The following is a 20,633-nucleotide window of genomic DNA, read 5'->3' on the forward strand; positions in this document are numbered from 1 at the left end:
AACTTGCATCCCCTGATGCAAACACAAGAAACTTGTAAAACCGAGTGAACGACGTATGAATGGTGGACCAATTGGCCACCCAACACAGCTGCTCAGTCGAGGAATCATGCCGTGTCACCCAGGAAGCAGCCACTGACCTCGTGGAGTCAGCCCGAAGATTATCCAGCACAGGCTGTCCAGCCACATCATAAGCCTGACGGAATACAGCCGTAATCCATCAAGCAACAGTCACCTTAGAGGCTGGTTAGTCTCTCTTGTGTGCATCATAGAGCACGAAAAAATGCTCTGTCTTGCGCATATCTTGAGTCCTAAGCACATTTGTACGCAAAGCACAAACTACATCTAGAGAACGAAGAAAAACTTCTTCCTCCAAGATTAACATTTGGTCACAGCAGGGATGACATGTACTGATTTATGTGGAATCTTGACATCTTAGGGAGGAAAGCCGACTTAGTTTAAAGAACTGCCCTAGCCTCATTAAAACTAATAAGAGGAGACTAGCATGATAATGCTGCAAGCTCTGAAACACTTCTAGCGGACAAGATGACCAAGAGGAAAACAGTTTTCAAAGTCAAAAACTTTAAATCCATCTTGGGTTTAAGGTGCAATCCAAGGGTTCAAATGGGGAATGCTGTAAAGCATTTAAACACCAAGCTTAAATCCCAAGGTGCTACCGAAGGAACATATGGAGTCTGTACATGAAGTACCCCCTAAATGAAAGTTTGAACATCAGACATGATAGCAAGGTTTCTTAGAAAAAAGACTGAAAGAGACAACATGTGACCCTTAAGTGAACTAGGGTGCAGACCAGCATCCAGGCCATCCAGTAGAACATAAGCAACCTGGACAACCGAAAAGAATTCCTTTGACACCAGGCAATATATGTCCTCCAGACATTAAGATTTATTTTAGCTGAACCTGGTCTGTAAATCTGGAGCATGGATTCCACCACACACCCAGACAAAACCTTGACTGGAAGGATCATGGCTTCCACAGCCACGACGTTAAAGCCGAGATAATAAAATGGTCCTTGCCTTAACAGTTCTGGTCATATCGCCAGATGCCACGACCGAGAACATTGGTGTACCAAGCCCTCTTCTGCCACCAGACTATTCGGAAGCCTCTCTCTTTAATCTTTTTAAGACCCTCTGAAGCATGGCTACCAGTGGGAATAGGTAAACCAAGTGGAAGCTCCAATGAACAGACATGGCATCTACTGAGACAGCACGAGGATCTCTTGCCTGGGAACAGAAAAGTGGAAATTTGTGGCTCAACTGAGACAACATCATGTAAACGCCCGTTTGACCCCACCTGTCTACCAACTGGAGAAACACCTACGGATGGAGGGACCGTTCACCGGGATGCAGAGTCTGCCTGGTGAGAAAATCAGCTTTCCAATTTTCTATCCCAGGATGAAAATTTACATGACAGCCTCAACGCGAGATTGGGCTCACCAAAAGATCCTGTGTGTCTCTCTCACTGCTAAAGGACTCTTGGTGCCGCCCTGGTGATTGAGGTATGCCACCGCTGTGGCATTTTCAGACTATCTTCACTGCTTTTCCCTGCAACAAATATTGCATACAGAACACTGCTCGCAGTTGAAATACATTGATTGGAAGTTTGGATTCTTCCAGAGTCCAAAGACCCCGAGACTGGGCGTGAAGACAGACGGCACCCCAACCCACCAACCCAAGGGCTGCCATCTGTTGTAATCAAGGTCCAATCACAGATCGAGAACGGACGTCCCCTGCAGACATTGCTTTTCTACAGCCACCAAAGGAGCGACTGATGCATTCGAGGAGAAAGACAGAACAGTTGACCGCACAGACTCAGGTGAGATCTTTTGCACTTCCAAAGGAGTTCCCATGCATGAAACTGAGCAAACTGGACCACCTCGAAAGCAGATACCATCTTGCACAGAACCCTCATGAAGAAGTGTAAAGAGGTCTGTTTGAAAGCCAACAGAGATCTTACCATTGGAACAAGAGATAACAGCGCTAAATAACACTCTGGAATAAATGGTGTTATGGGTAAAAATATCAAAAACCAGGGCAGAATAAATTTATACTTTTTACATTTAATAATGCAAATACATGTATTATGGATCCAGTAATAAAATAAAAAAAGGAGATAATACTCCTATAATATATAAAACCGCAATCAACTTTTCAATTGAACACATGAGTTTTTGTTAGGTAGTGTTAGTATGCAAACCATAGCCACAATCATATCTATATATATATATATATATATATATATATATATATATATATATACATACAGATACTGAGAGCATGCAGTAACGATAATGACAGGTACTTGGATCAATAGCCAGAGTGATCTTACCATGTAAAGCCTGAATTTTGTCTAGAGGCAAGAATACCAGCTGTAGAAGTCCCAAAATGATCATCCGTTGGGTTGGAGTTAACTTTGACTTCTTGAAGTTGAAGATCCAACTGTGGGACTCTAGAGTCTGGGTCGTACCTGGATATGGGACAGGAGCATCGCCAGGAACTCCGTCTTTAGAATAAGATCATAAAAGGTAAGAGATGATCCGAATTCCCTTGGACTAAAACAGTGCAGCCATAACCGCTGTGATTTTGTTGAAGACCCGCAGAGCCACTGCCAGACCAAAAGGAAATTCCTGGAATTGGCAATGAACCGACTGAACCGCAAACCTCAGGATGGATTAATGACACTCCCAGATGGGAACATGCAGATAGGCATCCTTGATATCTAGAGCCACCATGAAATCCCCTTGTTCCATACTTTGAATCACCAACAAAAAAGACACCATCTTGAATCTGGGTACCCTGACCTGAGTGTTTAAAGATCTTAGATTCAGAATCGGGCTGAACAAACCGTCGAGTTTTGGAACAAGAAACAAGTTGAAATAAAACAAAAAAACCTTTTAGTGATTCCATAATAGCTACCCAGGTAGAAATCAGGGAGTGGATGGCCTCATGCACAGCCAGACGCTTTTTCAGACATTTGGGAAGCCCCGTGGGAAAGTAAAAAAAAAAAAAACATACAAAAAAAAATAAAAAATTAACAGGGGCTGTATAGCAGCCTCAAACGTCTTACACGCTCGGATACAAAGTACACTGAAGCCTAAACAGGAATGAAGAGTAAAGAGGGAGAGGAGCTAGGGCTAACTAACAACTTTCTTAAAATGCCACATGCCTATCTCATCTACACTATACCACAATGTCTCCTGTATCTCCCAATTGGATGTGGGATAATTATGTGTGTTAATGAATTCTTTTACATTAAATACATAAATCAGAATGTTCTTAATGCATACTGTACATTGCTTACATTCATCCGCCCCTTCTCTCCCTTCAAATCGTAGACAGCCGTGTCATTTGCATTCGGACATGAATTGCATGCAATAGCGTTTAATGACATAAGTTCTGTTCTGGCGCATGTGCAGAGCTATTTAACGTACAATACTCAATACAAAAAGATTTGTGTTCGAAGATGAATCAAGCCCTAAATGTGCAGAAATGTTGAGAAATAAAAGGTAACAATCTTTACGTTTGTCTTATTTTATAAAAGAAAAGAGGCTTTTTGTTCCATTACTTATGGAGGGACCTCCATATTGTATATTTCAATAAATGAAAACCCATGTAATATTGTGAATGTCTCTCTATCTGTGCATGTAGTGATATGTATAAGGCTGTGTGTGGGGACTGATCTAAAATATAATGAGATGTTTTAGTGCATTGTTATAGAGGTTAGCATACATTTACCTGCTGCTGGATCTCATTATCCTGGAGTTCTGTATCCTCTTCCAGCAACTCCGTCATCTTTTTCCAGAGCTGGTAAAGTTCATCCTTCTTGATACCTTCATCTTGCTTTAATATGATTAACTGTTGCCATGTTTGTGCTGCCTGTCATTGAAAAGTCAAATGAATCTATAGTTGAAGTTGATCAAATATTTAAAGCTACAATACAGTCACACGAATGTTGCATATCAAAGTTAAAGTGATATCACACTTTAAAGTAAAGGGGTCATTCTTTTTATAATTTCCAAACAACTTCTATTTATATTTTATGAATGAATCTACAGAAGTTGGATGTACAATCTTTGTTTCATATAGAGTTATGTTTGGCACCAAAATACTATCTTCCTGCACCACTAGCAGTAGTCTCACATCACATACTCTGTGCTGTGATTAAAGGTTTCATGCTCTGATTGGTTGCATGTAGCTTTAGCCGGTTCTTCTTCAAACTCGCTTACCACATGGACAAAAGGAGCTGACCAAGATAAAATATTCAGTGCTACTTTTAACATTCTAATGCTCTGATTGGCTAAAGGTAATTCTAGCTCTGCCCACTCATCCTGCACAACCTTATACAAATGCACCTAATCATATTGCATGTTCCAGACAAGTTACTTTTTCCTTTGGAACTTTCCAATAAAATAAATCACTTTAACAATTCAACACTCAGTACACTATAATTGAAGGTTTGTTTCGTAGATGTACAGACGATAGATATTAAGAAGATGTAACATAGCCACAACGGTGAAGCAGTGCATCAATTAAGATAAGCGTTAATTGCAACATTATTTAACCTCTTAGCAATGTGTCCTACAGCTGTGTATGAATTTAAGGCAAATTCAAGTCCTGGACTCCTGTACAAAAGAGGAGTGGTTCCAGGTGTCATAAAATAAGCACTTGGATGATACACACAGCGTTTCTATGTGGGAAAACAATCACTGTTATTTTCTTATCCCTGATAATCATTCTACAAATGTGTGCAGGTATAAGTCTAAGCAGCAGCTTCCCTTGTCCAGGGCTTATTATAATTGAATATAAATGTTTGCCATCCCACATACTTCAGAGGTGGCTCTCTGACGCAATCAACCCAAAAGCACATCACTATCTTTTCATACACTTTGTTCTACCAATGTCTACAAAGAATGTGTACAACATAAACATGTTTCTCAATAAAAGAACTCTATTTTGAGATATCAATAAAGTACCTGTGAACCTCATTTTCTGGATGCTAGACATAAATGAGGCATTGATTTACATATATCTACTGCATTTGTTTGTGGGCACTATAATTGTAATCCATTACTGCTGCAAATAGAGATTTACACACTCACCTGCAAATACTTTCTATCCTGTCGATACAGATCTACCAGCTTTTTACAAACATCACACCACTTTTGCTTGTCAGAGCTAGAATAAAAGATCATATGTCAAATAGGACAGAATTATTATTAGTAGTATTATATTTTAATTATAAAGGTGCCAAAAAGCTGCTGCAGAGCTGTACATAGGAGGTTACAACATACAACAAAATTACATAAGTACATACAAATAAGAACAATAGGTACAGATAAGTAAATTAATAAATGCAATTAACTGAACAAATCGCATGGCATTCAAAAATAATATAGCACAAGCCAAAACAGGGATAGAGAGTGGGCAGGCATGAGACATAGGGTACAGACATGAGACATAGGGTATAGGTCCCTGCCTGTGAGAGCTTACATTCTAAAGGGGGTTATGAGTGACAAAGAAGGAAACGGGAACAATAGACATAGTGGGGTTCACTATGGTGCCGAGGCCAAGATGTGATGTAGAGAGGCCTAGGTGGGGTTCTGATGGTGCACAGGCCTGGGCGGTAGAGTCCTAGAGGGCCCACATGATGCAGAAGCCCTTTTGGCCAACGTGCAGGATAGTAAGAGATTTGGCCACTGGCCTGCCAAGTATAGGAAAGCTTAGATCCATTTAATCATTTAAACCTGAAAATATCCCTGTTAGGCAAATGAGCAGAGGCAGTAAACAATAACTTATTTAAGTATCTTTTAGAATACATACAAATATTTAGGTTCTATTGAAATCCTGGTACTGACTGTGGACTATTTTTTTATCGAAAAGTTGAGAAGTCACACACATGACCTTGGACTGTGTGAATCCATGCATGATAACATATTCTCTGATATTAAGCGAATAGAATTCTCCCAACTTTTATTTATAAAATGTTACAGTTTTTGAGACTCTAGACAACAAGGAATAGGAAGAAATAAGTACATATACAACCTCAAGTTCTATTTGTGTAAAGGTAAATGAGAATGTATATAAATTCCTGCATCGGTAGAGTTGCACAAGATGTTCCTTGACTCATCCAGCAAATGCTGTAGAGGCTGCTCTACAGATGCCTCATTTCTCAAAACATGGTGGCAAAGTCTCAGATTAGCAACGTTCTGGTTAGAGCTTAGAAATGATTCATCCATCTCGATATCTCCCTCTTCCCCAGGCTCTTCTTCCTCCTTCAACTTGGGATCTCGAAAGCCACTAATCACCAGAATAACCACCAGGCATATAGTCTCAGTGGCAATGTGCCAGATAGCTGTTGGCTAAATCCACCTCATGCTCCAACAATACACAGTCCTTAATGGACTCTGGCACATATACAAAATGAAGCATAGGACTAGTATTCTTCATAATACTTCTAAATCATTCAGTAGAGTATGGGATCCATGTGCCTTATACTTACACATACATCTTTCCTTCTCAGAAAAATTCTCTAATCTCCTTGTCCTAGTCCACCTGGTTCCTTCATTATATTAAATATATCAGTCTGACTGTGATCGTGGAGGGAATTATTTTTCTGTACATGACAGACTTCCTGTCAGTAATCCCACTAAAGGACACTGCAGACAGCCTCTTCCTCATCCAGAAATGGTAAATAAAATGTGAAACATCTACAAACTTACTTACGTAAGGCAACTCCTGTTCTAGATTTAGCGGTCCCCTACTGAAATTATTATCCTAAGTTTTCTTCCTTCTTCACAGTGAATGATATCACCACACTAACAGTGAATGTACTCTGTCTCAAACTTGTCTCTGACCTTCTCACTGAATTGATACAAATCTTCACCTCAACCTAAGGAACATTTCCAAAATGGCTTCAGTGACAGAACTAATGCTGTGCCTATGGTGTCCAGAGGTAGGCACCGCACACCCTGCATGCACAGGCCACAGTAAGATGGACTGCATCGCCACCCAATATCCAAGTTTGGCTACAGTGGTCTGTCCCTGTGTCGATTCCTCTGCATTTCTATGGTGTTTCCCTTGTCTCTGTATGTTTCTTCTCCATACACATAGAAACTCTTGGAGGAAAAACATTTTTCCATCGATGTCATTACCTCAGAATATAATGTATCTAACTGGCTGACAAGTTATTTTTCTATGCTCAAAATATTCCCCATTTTAACCCACATTTTGCCCCGTGGTATTAAATATGCCCATATATCTCAAAACAACATAACATTACTTTATTCCCCACTTAAATCTCAACAGGGTTGTATCTCTAACATAGCACATAGCATAAAGGTTATTCCTAAATGTGTTCAGACAGGAATCTCCTAATCCACTAATTCCAGCTACAGCGAAAAATCATAATGTGGTGGCATGTTTAGCACTCAAATAAAGGCAAAACACACATATAAACCAGGATCACTTCATGCAAACAACTTGTGATACATATGTATATCCATACAGGTTGGCGGGTGACAAGAAGAGAAATGAGTTGTTATTCATAATTTACCTCTTGTAAAGTTCCAACAGTTTTCGGTACACATTTGGCAAATCTTCTTTAAAATCTTTCTGGCTGACCTTCTCATATAAGTTTCCCAACCCCTAAGTAAGTTCAAGACAAAATATATTAGGTTAAATTAAGTTATTCTTTCAATTTAATAATTGGCTTGAACCTGAAATGTGTATTTTGGATAGTTTTTGAAGTCTACATTGCATGAGGTTTACTAAAATGACAGGGCAGGAACACTAGACAATGGAGTCTGCACTGAACAAAGGCTGGAGGACCCTCACAAGTACAAATGTCAAATAATAGTTGGGAATCTGGGGAAAACCAGCTACACGCTTTGCCCTCCTGTAACCCTTTTTGGCCTGAATATTTAAGGATGGTTATCCACTGGAGTTTAAGTTAATTGCCAGTGAAAGAGCATGTCAAATTTGATCATGCAGCGATAATGAGCACTTGTGATTTGTGGGAACACAAATAAATGCAACATCCAAATTACAACACCACAGTACAAACTCCTTACCACGAGTGCTATTGTATATGAAGTCAATAAGTTTCAACCACATACAAGTTTTTACTATGGTTAAAAAAACGTTAGTAAAAACTTGAATTTTAACGCCAGTGGGTAAGGGATCCTAAGAGTGTGCCAAACGTCTGCAGAAACAAGGATTATAATTTCCTAAATCATTTACCACAATGTACCACCACTATATTTGACAGATATGAAACATGAGCTCTGAAAATGTATTAAATAGCTAAAATATATTTAAGCAAATACTAAATGTAAAATCCAAGTTAATCCAGGATAAAAAAAGAATCAAAAATCTTGAAACATTGCAAAAACACGACTTCAAATACAATAACAAGAGGGAAGGTATTTTGCTGGCCACACATAGGCCAATTCTGCCACTCCGAATAACAAGATCACTATTAATACCAATGATTAAATTCTCAAAATCATGCTTGTTTTAATTGTCCGAAATTGATGCATGTGTGACAAACTTTTGACATTGTATGTACCCTTGCAATCTACCTCAGGGAAAGCTGTTGTGCACATAGAATACTTCAATAAAGTTATGGAAAGCAAGTCTGGTGCTCAGGATAATGCAAAATAAAACCAGAGAATCACCTCCCTCTGACCAAACCCTTACCCCCACCATACCTGCCAGGCCAATAACTGTTCTGGATCGAGCTCTGCAGCCTTCCTGTAGGCAGCCTGGGCCTGGTCTGGTTGCTCCAACTCAGCAGCTGCCAAGCCAATAAAAACCCAGGCATTGTAGTTATTCTTTTCCAGCTTCAGTACTGCCTTTATGGGAGCAAAGCAAAAGAAAAATGAATAAGTAATTAAAAATAGAATGTTCATGGAGATACTAAACAGAGTACAGACGATTCAGAGATTGTTGCATTGATCAGCTCAGCAAAGCACAGAATCATTTTTGCAATGAACTCCAATTGCCTAATAATCTGAGTTCTGTCCCAACACACTGCAGTAAATACTTAGCTATGGTGCACTGTAATACACTCCAGCACATCAGTATACAGCCATCATTCTGCATTGTTTAACTTAAGCTTGCATTGTTTAAAAGGTGATTTTATGTATATTGCAGTGTTTACATAAATAAAAGTGGTATGACAGCATTATTTGTCTTTTCAGGGATCATATTTTCATGTTATGCATTAAGAAAAGTCATTTGATGGTACAGTCTCTGCTTTGTATGGATCAGAAAAGCAGACAACAAGAAGAGCAGTACACAAGACACTGACGCTCACTTATTTATTTTCAAGTTACAGGAAAGGAATAATACAACAGATTTAAAGGTCAGAGTACCAAGAATGGGACAGTCTGGGAATTTTCTGTCATACCTTATTTAATGCAGAACTGGCCAAATAAATATCTTATTTTAACAAAGGCAAAAGGATCAACTTCACTATTTAAAAGATTTGCAAGAAAAATATTTTTTTTTCATAAACAGAGGATGTTAACTGTACTAAAAATACATTGCAGTCACTTCTTAATACTATGAGTGTTTATTCCTTAGACAGGGACCCAGGTATTCTGCACCAGGAGGTAAAATGAAGCACAAATACACAACATACTGGGTGTTGCAGTACTGAACCACTCAAGCATGATTAGCCACATTCCAAAAATGTGTACTGGAAACAGTAAGACCCAACATTGACAGGAGGTAAAACTGGATTTTATACTTCTCACTTTCTTTTGCTCCTACCTGCTCTATATTCTCATCTTGTAGACAATTTAGTTATTTTACTAAACAAGCCTCACAGGAGAGAACTGGAGAGAAATAAACTAAGAGGGAGAAACAATAACCCTCCTAAGAACATTTAATAGGCGAACTAAATCATAAAAGTGTGGGTGCTCAGTGTCCCCCAATGGAATCGGATTTTACATAAAAATAACATTTTCTCATTATTATCATTATTTCTATTAATGGATATGGACAACCTGAACTTGTCTTGTAACATGTTGTATCTTGTACCCTGAACAAAGATGTGAGACAATCCCCTTACTGCTGTAGGGTGGCTGGTGTGCAGGGCTGCTAGGTTAAGCTGCACCACCGGACCCATGTCTCATAAGGAGCCACCAGGCACTGCACTGCTTGTAGACCCTAGGCTACTGTGACGGACCACTGCTGAATTGTTTTGTATAATAGCAAGTATACAGACATGCAATCTCCATAGTCAAACATTAGCAGTAGAATGGGTCACACTGAAGAGCTCAATGACTTTCAATGTGGCACTGTTAAAGGATGCAACCTTCCCAACAAGTCATTCATCAAATTTTTGCCACGGTGAACTGTAAATGCTGTTATTGTAAAGTAGAGACATCTAGGAGGAAAAACAGCTTAAAATGGTAGGACTCACAAGCTCACAGAAAGGGATCGTTAACACTACCAACTTCCAAATTCCCTCTGGAAGCAACATTAGCACAAGAAATGTTCGTCAGGAACTTCATGGATTGGGTTTCCATGGCCATGCAGCTGCACACAAGCCTCAAATCACCATGCACAATGCCAAATGTTGACTGTAGTGAAGTAAAGCACAGACACTGGACTCAGGAGCAGTGGAAACATGTACCCTGGAAAAAACAAATCACTCTGAATCTGGTGTGGAAGAACTTGACTGAAATGCACCTTTCGGATGAATTGGAATGCAGACTGAAAATCAGGCCTTGTTGCCCACGTTGGGCAATATAGACAGATATAAGGACAAATGCATGGAAGAGCTTTGGTGGAAAAGGAGTGTGCCCAGCACTAGAGCAGAGCCATTTAAAAGGATGAAGCCAATAAGCTCCGAACCTCCTTTAGCCAGCTTGAGTGGATAGTGTAGATTGAACCTCTTATCGAGAAAGGCAGCATGTACAGTCATGGACAAAAGCTTTGAGAATGACACAAATATTATTTTTCACAAAGTCTGCTGCCTCAGTTTCTATGATGGCAATTTGCATATACTCCAGAATGCCATAAAGATCGATCAGATGAATTGTAATTAATTTCAAAGTCCCTCTTTGCCATGACAATGAATTTCATCCCGAAAACAACATGTCTACTGCATTTTAGCCCTGCCACAAAAAGACCAGCTGACATCAGGTCAGTGATTCTCTTGTTAACACAGGTGAGAGTGTTGACGAGGACAAGGCTGGAGATCACTCTGTCCAGCTGATTGAGTTACAAAAACAGACTGGAAGCTTTAAAAAGAGGGTAGTGGATTTGTGTTGTACCAGGCAGATTCACAACCTACTAGGCTAACAGAGCTTTAAACTAAATTGAAGTTTTAAGTGAGGATTTTTTGCTACACCCCCTCCCCCAAATGTGGTTTCCCCTTCCCTTCTTTCCCTTTGTCTGTATGTTGTTTGTAATATTGTTACTAGTAGATTTGTGTATGGTATATCTCTTTTACAGGTCTTTGAGTACATTTTTGGACTGGAGCCAGGATGTCAGTCTTTTTGTATCAACAGCCTACCATGCAAACTTGTTGATTGTGCATCTATAACCTGTCTGTGTTTACAAAAACCCAATAAAAATGTAATTAAAAAAAAGAAAAAGAGGGTAGTGCTTGAAATCACTGTTCCTCCTCTGTTAACCATGGTTAGCAGCAAGGAAACATGTGCAGTCATCATTGCATTGCACAAAAAGGGCTTCACAGGCAAGGATATTGCTGCCAGTAAGATTGAACCTAAATCAACCATTTATCGGATCATCATGAACTTCAAGGAGAGATGTTCAATAGTTGTAAAGAAGGCTTCAGGGCACCCAAGAACGTCCAGCAAGCGCTAGGAATGTCTCCTAAACCTGATTCAGTTGTGAGATCGGGGCACCACCAGTTCAGAGCTTGCTCAGGAATGGCAGCAGGCAGGTGTGAGTGCATCTGCACGCACAGTGAGGAGAAGACTTTTGGAGGCTGGCCTGGTGTCAAGAAGGCCAGCAAAGAAGCCACTTCTCGCCAGGAAAAATATAAGGGACATACTGATATTCTGCAAAAGGTACATGGGTTGGACTGCTGAGGACTGGGGTAAAGTCATTTGTAAACACTTGTCCCATGAAGGAAATGTGAGCGCTACCATCAGTCCTGTGTCATGCCAACAGTAAAGCATCCTGAGACCATTCATGTGTGGGGTTGCTTCTCAGCCAAGGGAGTGGGCTCACTCACAATTTTGCCTAAGAACACAGCCATGAATAAAGAATGGTACCAAAACATCCTAAAAGAGCAACTTCTCCCAACCATCCAAGAACAGTTTGGTGACGAACAATTCCTTTTCCAGTATTACGGAGCACGTTGTCATAAACCAAAAGTGATAACTAAGTGGCTCAGGGATCAAAACATCAAAATTTTGGGTCGATGGCCAGGAAACTCTTCAGACTTTAATCCCGTTGAGGACTGGTGGTCAATTCTCAAGAGGCGGGCAGACAAACAAAAAAACACAAATTATGACAAACCAATCAAATTCAGACAAACCAAGCATCGATTAGGCACGAATGGGCGGCCATCATTCAGTATGTGGTTTAGAAAGTGATTGACAGCATGCCAGGGCAAATTGCAGAGGTCTCCAAAGAGAAGAGTCAACACAGCAAATATTGACTGTTTGCATAAACATAATGTAATTGTCAATAAAAGCCTTTGACACTTATGAAATGTTTGTAATTTTACTTCGCTATACCATAGCAACATCTGACAAAAAGGTCTAAAAACACTAAAGCAGCAAACTTTGTGAAAACCAATATTTGTGCCATTCTCAAAACATTTGGCCATAACTGTATATCAGTGACTTTAACTAAGAATTTTTCATCTGAAGCATACTGCTTCATTTCCATCAATTGAAACCATCTTCCCCTGGAAATATTTGGAGTCCAACAATAGACCAGACTCACTTCAATGGTATAACTAAATTTTCCATCTTGAGAGTCGAATTTTTCAATTTTACTAATAAGTCCACTATTGTCATATATTACAATAGGAACTCAATTTATCTTCTCTTACCCAATCCCAAATGCCCTGCATGAAGATTGAAAGCGATAACTAGCTATCATTATCATACTTTTTTTCAATGAAACATTGTAAGCTACATTAGACCACCTTTATTCATGATACGTTTAAATAAAACACTAATTGTGCTTTCCTTTTCTCTGGAGCCCCAGATACTGCTTCTGGAGTTAGTTAAACATTGCATAACTTCAGGCCACTGGGCTGTGGCCAGTTCAACACCATGGATATGTTCTCAGACCATCTGAAGACTGCATTCAGAATCAATGTATCCCAGGAATGCAATCTAGGACTGTTCAAAAACACATTTATCATATTTGGCATACAATCAATATTCGCAAGTGCATGAAAAAAACAATTTAACATGGGAGATCATAATCACAATCAGAATGTGATCTCTCTCATCAATACCAAACTGTTAAAGATATTTTGTGAAAATGTCAATGACAAAATGTTAAAAGACTGTTGGGGCACTGTACAGCCCAAAATGCATTAAGTTATCCACAATGGTCATTGCGTGTCATCGTATCACCATTACTTTAATCTGAAGGATATTATATAGCTTCGTTGATCAATTTATATTAGTTTAATCCTCTCTAGAAAATGCAAGGGCTCAAAGAATGGTCTATTTTCTCAAAAAGAAAATAAGCAAGCTTTGGCAGAAAAAGTTAATTTGTGGATGACTCCCTTTGTCAAGTTCTCTTTAACGTAATTCGACATGACGTGAACTCCAGAAAGTAGATAAACACAACTTCCAGGAAGGGTAGTACTAGGGATTCAATTGTTGGTAAAATTAGAAACTATAGTGGCAAGGTTTCAGCTTTGCGCTTACAGAAGAAATCTGCAAATTGTAAATAAATATAGAGTTCCAAACAGCAGCTTAAATTATATCACACACTGGTTGAGGAAACATCTGCAGGGTACACAGGCTTCGAAGAAATGGAATATCGTAGTATTGTTTTATCTTCTGATTCTACACTTGCTCAGATAGGTCTTGAATAGACGAAATAGTCAACAAAACGTCAGCAGGGTCTAAACAAAATGCCATGGACTCAGGGAGGTATCAGAGACTATGAGAACATACCTACTGCGCTACTAGTGGTTGCCGCCGGCTCGTCTGAGAGTCCAGTTATTACCTGGGGCCCTTGCAAGGAGGCAAACAACTTTTCCGCAGGACACCCACAGATTCCTTACCCCACATTGGCCCCGCTCAGCAGTCGCTGACACAAGATAATGGCCGGAAAACAAGCAGAGTCAGAATCGGGAGATCAAAGCAACAATTAAGACTAGTAGACCATTGCCAAATTAACTTGTTGCTCAGGCAAGAAGCTATGAATTGAGAAAACTTTTGAACGTGACACCTGTTGATGTTAGAAGGCACGAATCTGAGATCCAGCAGTAGATAGAAAGACAGAGATGCAGCCCGGCACCCAGTAGCAGGAGGAGAGCTGCATCAGTGGTGTGTGACAGTAATCCTCTCTTCAACCAATCTATTATATTAATTAAAATGAACAGATGAATTCACTAACATATGCACAATATATTGTTATTATTGACCTATTGCACAGTATAAAAATGGTGTATATTGGGTGCAATTCTAAGTGTAACATGGGAAGAAAGTATTTAAAATACAATAGAATGTAGAATGGTATTATAGTCACAATCCAGTGGTTAAGTCATGTTGAATGTTGCAGTGCCTAATGTCTGCCATGCACAACATATAAAGATGCACCAAAAATATTATATGGGAATTATGCTAAAATGTTGCCAAGTATGTTCCTGTGCATTCTCACAAACACTACTGTATATAGTTCCAGTAGACACATTCATTATTTGCTTTAGGTAATGTCACAAGCAGCTCACTTACACACATGCTCACACATTACCAGGCATGCGAGCTTCCTTTCTGCTTGCTTACACCTGAACTGCTATGAAAAGTAATGTATTGCACATTACCTTACACTGCTTGAGTGCTTCTTTGTAGTCCTTATTCCTAATTGCATCTCTGGCATTCTTCAATGCAGCTTTAGCCTCTTTACTTGACATGATATCTAATACTGCACATAAAAGAAAATGGAATCATTACTAATGCATGCAAACCAAATGTAGGGGGTAATTCACTACTGTCCCATACACACTAAGCAAAAAAGAGCATTCTACCTCTGATGCTAGCTTGAGAAAAAATGCATGTAACTATAGAAATAATTTATCTGAAAGGTAAATGTGTTTTTCTGTATTTACTGCTGAGCAGGACATGTTTATAATGTATACCACAGAGATCAATGAGAGCTGTAACAACTGCTTCCACCATGTGGTGACCACAGCTAACTGTGCCAGGGGTAAAGCACTGCACATTTTTGCACATGCAAAGACTTAGGTGTAGAATTACTAATACTTCTAAAAAGGATTCCAGCTATCCTTTATCTAGTACATTCTAGAAAATTATGTCCAATTCTGAGCTTGCAGTTTTCCCTCCCTCTAAAGTCCCCTCCGCACCCCTCTCATTATCTCCATCACAATTGGTAATACCAAAATCTCCTCCATTCTCCATTTCTCTTCCTAGGTGTCATTCTTGACTCCTCCCTCTTCTTCATCCCCCCATATTCAATCCCTCACCCAATCCTGTCACTTTCATCTCCACTATATTGCTCACATCTGACCCTTTCTCTCCATTGATGCCCCCAAAACTCTCATCTATTTTCTCATCATTTCCGGCTCAACTACTGCAACCTCCTCCTAACTGGCCTCCCCTGCTCCTGTCTCCTCTCTCTGACAAGCTCTCCATTGGCTCCCCCTCCACTAAAGAATCATCTTCAAACTTCGCTACCTCACCTACAACACCCTCTCTACCTCCACAGCTCCTTACCTCTCCAACCTCATCTCCATTTACACTCCATCTCACACGCTATGATTGGCCAACGACCACTGCCTCTCCTCTCATCTGGATACCATCATCATCACCATTTATTTATATAGCGCCACTGATTCCGCAGCGCTGTACAGAGAACTCATTCACATCAATCCCTGCCCCATTGGAGCTTACAGTCTAAATTACCTAACATACACAGATAGAGAGAATATGGTCAATTTTGTTAGCAGCCAATTAACCTACCTGTATGTTTTTGGAGTGTGGGAGGAAATCGGAGCACCCGGAAGAAACCCACGCAAACACGGGGAGAACATACAACCTCCACACAGATAAGGCCGTGGTCGGGGATTGAACTCATGACCCCAGCACTGTGTGGCAGAAGTGCTTACCACTAAGCCACCGTGCTACCATGTCTCACTCCCGCAATCAAGATTTCCCCCATGCTGCCCCCATCTATGGAACGACCACCCTTGTTCTATCAGGCTTTCCCCTAGCCTGCAAACAATCCATCAAAGCACACCTGTACAGAATTGCCTACCTGTCCCCCATCTAACCTCTCCCCTCCCTCCTCTACCCTTTTTCCTTATCCTTTCTCACATATCATTTTCATCTCACCCTCTTTCTTCCTCCCCTCATTTCACCAACCCTTCTTTGCTCTCCCATCAGATTTCCAGTCCCTTCACTACTCTAGTTCCCCTTTCTCCTCTCCATTCAGATTTCTATTTCCCTCACCCTGACTTAAGACAGGGGGGTTATCATATATGACAAATAAACAGGCAAAACTGTGTGCACTACTGTTAGGTACACACAGCTCTGCCTTCACAAGTAGTACAGTGTGAAGTGGGACATACCTCCCAACTGTTCTTTCAGTCAGACCAAATCCTAAGCGAGACAGTCACCGAAATTCTGGACTGTCCCACCAGATTCAGGATACTTGGCAGACTTTCCTGCTCTCCCCTACCTGTTCTTGGCACTTTCACCACCTTTGGCTGCTGTATCAGTTGCTGCTTGTCTGGATCCTGGAATGTTGGAGGCCATATTTGGAAAAAAAATGGGTACATGAAATTTAGAAAACTCCAACCATCCCTGGCATTTAATCAATAGCACCCACATTTAATAATTAGGCCTATTTCCCTCACTCCAAACAGCCCCAGCAATAATGAATAGCATTTACATTTAATATAACCATTTTTCACAAACATCACGGCATTAAATAATTAATATTCACATTTAATAAATAGCTCTACTCCCCAAACTCAGACCCACATTCAATTAATAGCCCCAAACCATCTCAGCATTAAATTAAAGGTCCCTTCACTTCATATTAATTTAATTGGCCCCAGTATTAAATTAAATTGCCCCACCATCACCCCACACATAATAGTACCCATTAAATAATTAGCCTCAACCTAAACTCCACCATTAAATTAATATCCTACCTCCCACCCATGAACTATTAAGACAGCCCCCCCTCCCTTCCCTCATATCACACAATATATTAAGATCCTCCCACTCCACCCTTTAGCAGCTCCTACTCCTATCCTACACACTATTTAGTAGCCCTCCCTCCTATCCTACACACCCTTTAGTAGCTCCCCCTCACACACAATTTATTTATTTTTTAAATAAACCTCTAAAAAGACACCAGACGGCCTATCGGTAATTTCCCCGATAGGTTACATGGACAATCCACCCCTGGGCTCCTGCCTCTGTCTCCTCCTCTCCATTCCATTACTGGCTCTGGTCCTGCCAGCTGCGTACACACTCCAGGCCCATCCTACTTTAGTCCACTCCCCACCTCTCTTCCTTCCCCTTTCTGGCTCACAAGAGTTCTTTACTCCCTCATACCTCTCTCTTGTCAATTTAACTGCATTTTGTTTTGTACTTCTCTGTATGCTGTGTTCTGTTTTCTCTTATGCCCTATGTATGACGCTGCAAACCCTTTGTGGCACCATATAAATAAAAGATAATAAATAATAATAATCTGATTAGTAGTTATGGGCAACACCTCCACTTTTCTTTTTTTTTTAGAAGTTTTAGGAAATTTACCCTTTAAAGTTGGCTTCACATTGACTCCCACGGTTCCTGAACAGACGAATCACAGCAACCACAATAAAAGTTTGAGCCGAACACTGTTTGTCATTGGCTCACCTACGTGCGCATTTATCACCAAGGACCACTGCAATGAGGTGATAGACCTTGTACAAAATACGCAAATGTATAGCCTTGCACTCAGAAGAAAAACACAATTAAACTTTTGGGTAAATTCATTGGAATCCTGTAACAGTATTAAAAGTAATTATGCTAACTTTTCTGGTAAAAATAAAAAAACAGTCCCATCCCATATACCACCACCTTCTATCACGAAATGAAAAAGCTTTAACATGTCAAAGCAGCAAACCTCTCCAAATGAGATTTGGGGCAGCCCAGTGGCCTAGTGGTTAGCACTTCTGCCGCACAGCACTGGGGTCATGAGTTCAATTCCCGACCATGTGTGGAGTTTGTATGTTCTCCCTGTGTTTGCGTGGGTTTCCTCCCACACTCCAAAAACATACTGGTAGGTTAATTGGCTGCTATCAAAAGACTGACCCTAGTCTCTCCCTCTCTGTCTGTCTCCCTCTCTGTCTGTCTATGTCTGTGAGTGAGTGTGTGTCTATATTAGGGAATTTAGATTGTAAGCTCCGATGGGGCAGGGACTGATGTGAATGAGTTCTCTGTACAGCACTGCGGAATTAGTGGCGCTATATAAATAAATGATGATGATAATGATGATAGTCTGGTGATTAAGGCATGAAATACCCTCAGGGCATGAAGGAAATCATATTATTTGTAGTATATTATAGAAGAAAATCCTAACACTCCAAAACCAACTCTGGCAAGTCATGATTTTTATACATGAAACCAGTGGTCAAAGTGGAAAAATGTTTTTTGTTTTTTTGGTAAATGTGGCAGTTCGGAATCATAAGGACCGCCCCTGGTCTAAAGGAGCGGTCCCGACTGTCACTATCACATGACAGGCAGTCTGGCAGCAATCGCTGCTAGCTGCCTGTCAGTGTGGCCGCGGGCACTTCTTACTCTGGTCACGTGAGATCAGGACTTCCACATCTCACGTGACGCGCATAAGAAGAGTCTGGGCCGCACTGACAGGCAGCTAGCAGCGAAAGCTGCCAGACTGCCTGTCATACACAGCGCTGAAGAGAGTACTCCACAGCAGGTAAGTCCATTCTAATGTCTTGGGGGGAGGGGCAGCAAATGGGCAGGTGAGGTGGCTGAAGGGGGCAGATGAAATTGCTGATCGGGGCATTTAAAAAATTGAGTAGCTTTGGAGGGACATGATCTTTGTATTGTGTAGCGGTTCTGAGGATGATCTCTGTGGTATCTAGGGTCACTAGAATACTGAATAATAGTCTGATGGGGCTGGTACAGGTTTGGTTTTTTTATAGCTCTTTGACAAAAATGTTCATATATTTTATTGCCTACATATGCCTGTTCTATGGGGTAGTTTTATCTGGCCATAATGGATTGTTGTTTTTTGACTAAAGGGCGTAATCATTCGGGGTTTGTTAACATTTTGCATTATAATACAATTGCTGCATGTTTTCAAAACAGGACCTCGAATTTCCACAAGCAAGTTAGAAGACAACAAAGCTGCAAGAACAAGAGAGAACAAGAACTGGTAGGAGAGATTGCACAATCTTTCTAAATGTGAATTACTGGAGAATACTCCTTATTCATATTCAAGAGTAGCCCTAAACGCCTATGTTGGGGTAAGGATGCGGCAGGGGGAGGGGGGGGGGGGGGGGAGGGGGGGGGGGGGGGGCGCTACTGCTAAAATAGCCTGTATTGAGGACAGGGTGGCTGGAACCCTTAATCGGGCACTGGGTGGTATGGAAGACGTAAGTGAATGGATGTGATGGTTTTACAATGAAGGCAGTAGAAGTGGCAGTATGTTATAGCACCCTATAGCGGCCCACTTTGATCACTGGATGAACTGCTAGAACTCATTTATGGAGTCTATTCCATGCTTGTGTCTGTCATTTTTGCAGCCAGGAGGTAACTCACATCTAAATTTTTGTGCGGTATGGATTTCCTCAGCACTGATACTATATCTATATCTTATTTTTTGCAGCAGGAGGTAATTTACAAACTACAGATTATTATCCTGTACTGATTCGCTCGGCATTAAATATGTATGTATGTATCTATGTCAGGACAGACCCAGCCGCCTATACTCCCAGCTCCACTCACATCACTGGCTGCACACTTCTGTTCTCCGGTGCACTGTCAGCTTCTGGTCTCCTGATCACGTGATGCCGTGACATCATCCTGCTACTGGTAGCCGGCTGGGACAAAGTTACTTAGAGAGCGCATCACACGCTTCTCTACAGCGGCTCCCGCAGTGTGTCCCAGTAAAGACCATCATGTCTGCCATGTAAGGTCACTTAAACTGATTTAGATTGAGCGCTGTGAACTTAAATATATTTCTATGGCGGAACGGTGTCAGCTCACACTGCCAATTTGTCGGACGCAAACAGCAGCGCTCACTGCGCCACTAATTGTTCATGTATCCTGTAATTATATAGAAGAACAAGTTGTGTGACCGGGCAGGGAAACCTCAGTGTGCATCTTAAACACTACTTATTATTCCTAGATAACAATACAGAGAGGCAGACTCGTATAACGTACACACAATAGGCTCAGG

General features: G+C 40.7%; 1 protein-coding gene across 2 annotated transcripts in view; it reads right to left on the reverse strand.

Moving 5' to 3' along the window:
• The window catches only part of SKIC3 (SKI3 subunit of superkiller complex), a 124,689-nt gene extending 104,428 nt beyond the window's left edge, over positions 1-20,261 (reverse strand). The window contains exons 1-6 of one of the 2 annotated variants that reach the window (XM_075181094.1): positions 20,180-20,261; positions 15,019-15,119; positions 8,726-8,869; positions 7,570-7,661; positions 5,117-5,192; positions 3,753-3,893 (exon numbers count right to left, since the gene is read on the reverse strand). In XM_075181094.1, the coding sequence (XP_075037195.1) occupies positions 3,753-3,893; positions 5,117-5,192; positions 7,570-7,661; positions 8,726-8,869; positions 15,019-15,108 (543 nt within the window). In that variant the 5' untranslated portion in view covers positions 15,109-15,119; positions 20,180-20,261. Of the gene's footprint in view, positions 1-3,752; positions 3,894-5,116; positions 5,193-7,569; positions 7,662-8,725; positions 8,870-15,018; positions 15,120-20,175 lie in introns of both variants that reach the window. The other variant, XM_075181103.1, reaches the window with a different exon arrangement.
• Between the last annotated feature and the right edge of the window lie 372 nt (positions 20,262-20,633).

Source organism: Mixophyes fleayi, chromosome 1 (assembly GCF_038048845.1).
Source record: "Mixophyes fleayi isolate aMixFle1 chromosome 1, aMixFle1.hap1, whole genome shotgun sequence".
Lineage (NCBI taxonomy): Eukaryota > Metazoa > Chordata > Amphibia > Anura > Limnodynastidae > Mixophyes > Mixophyes fleayi.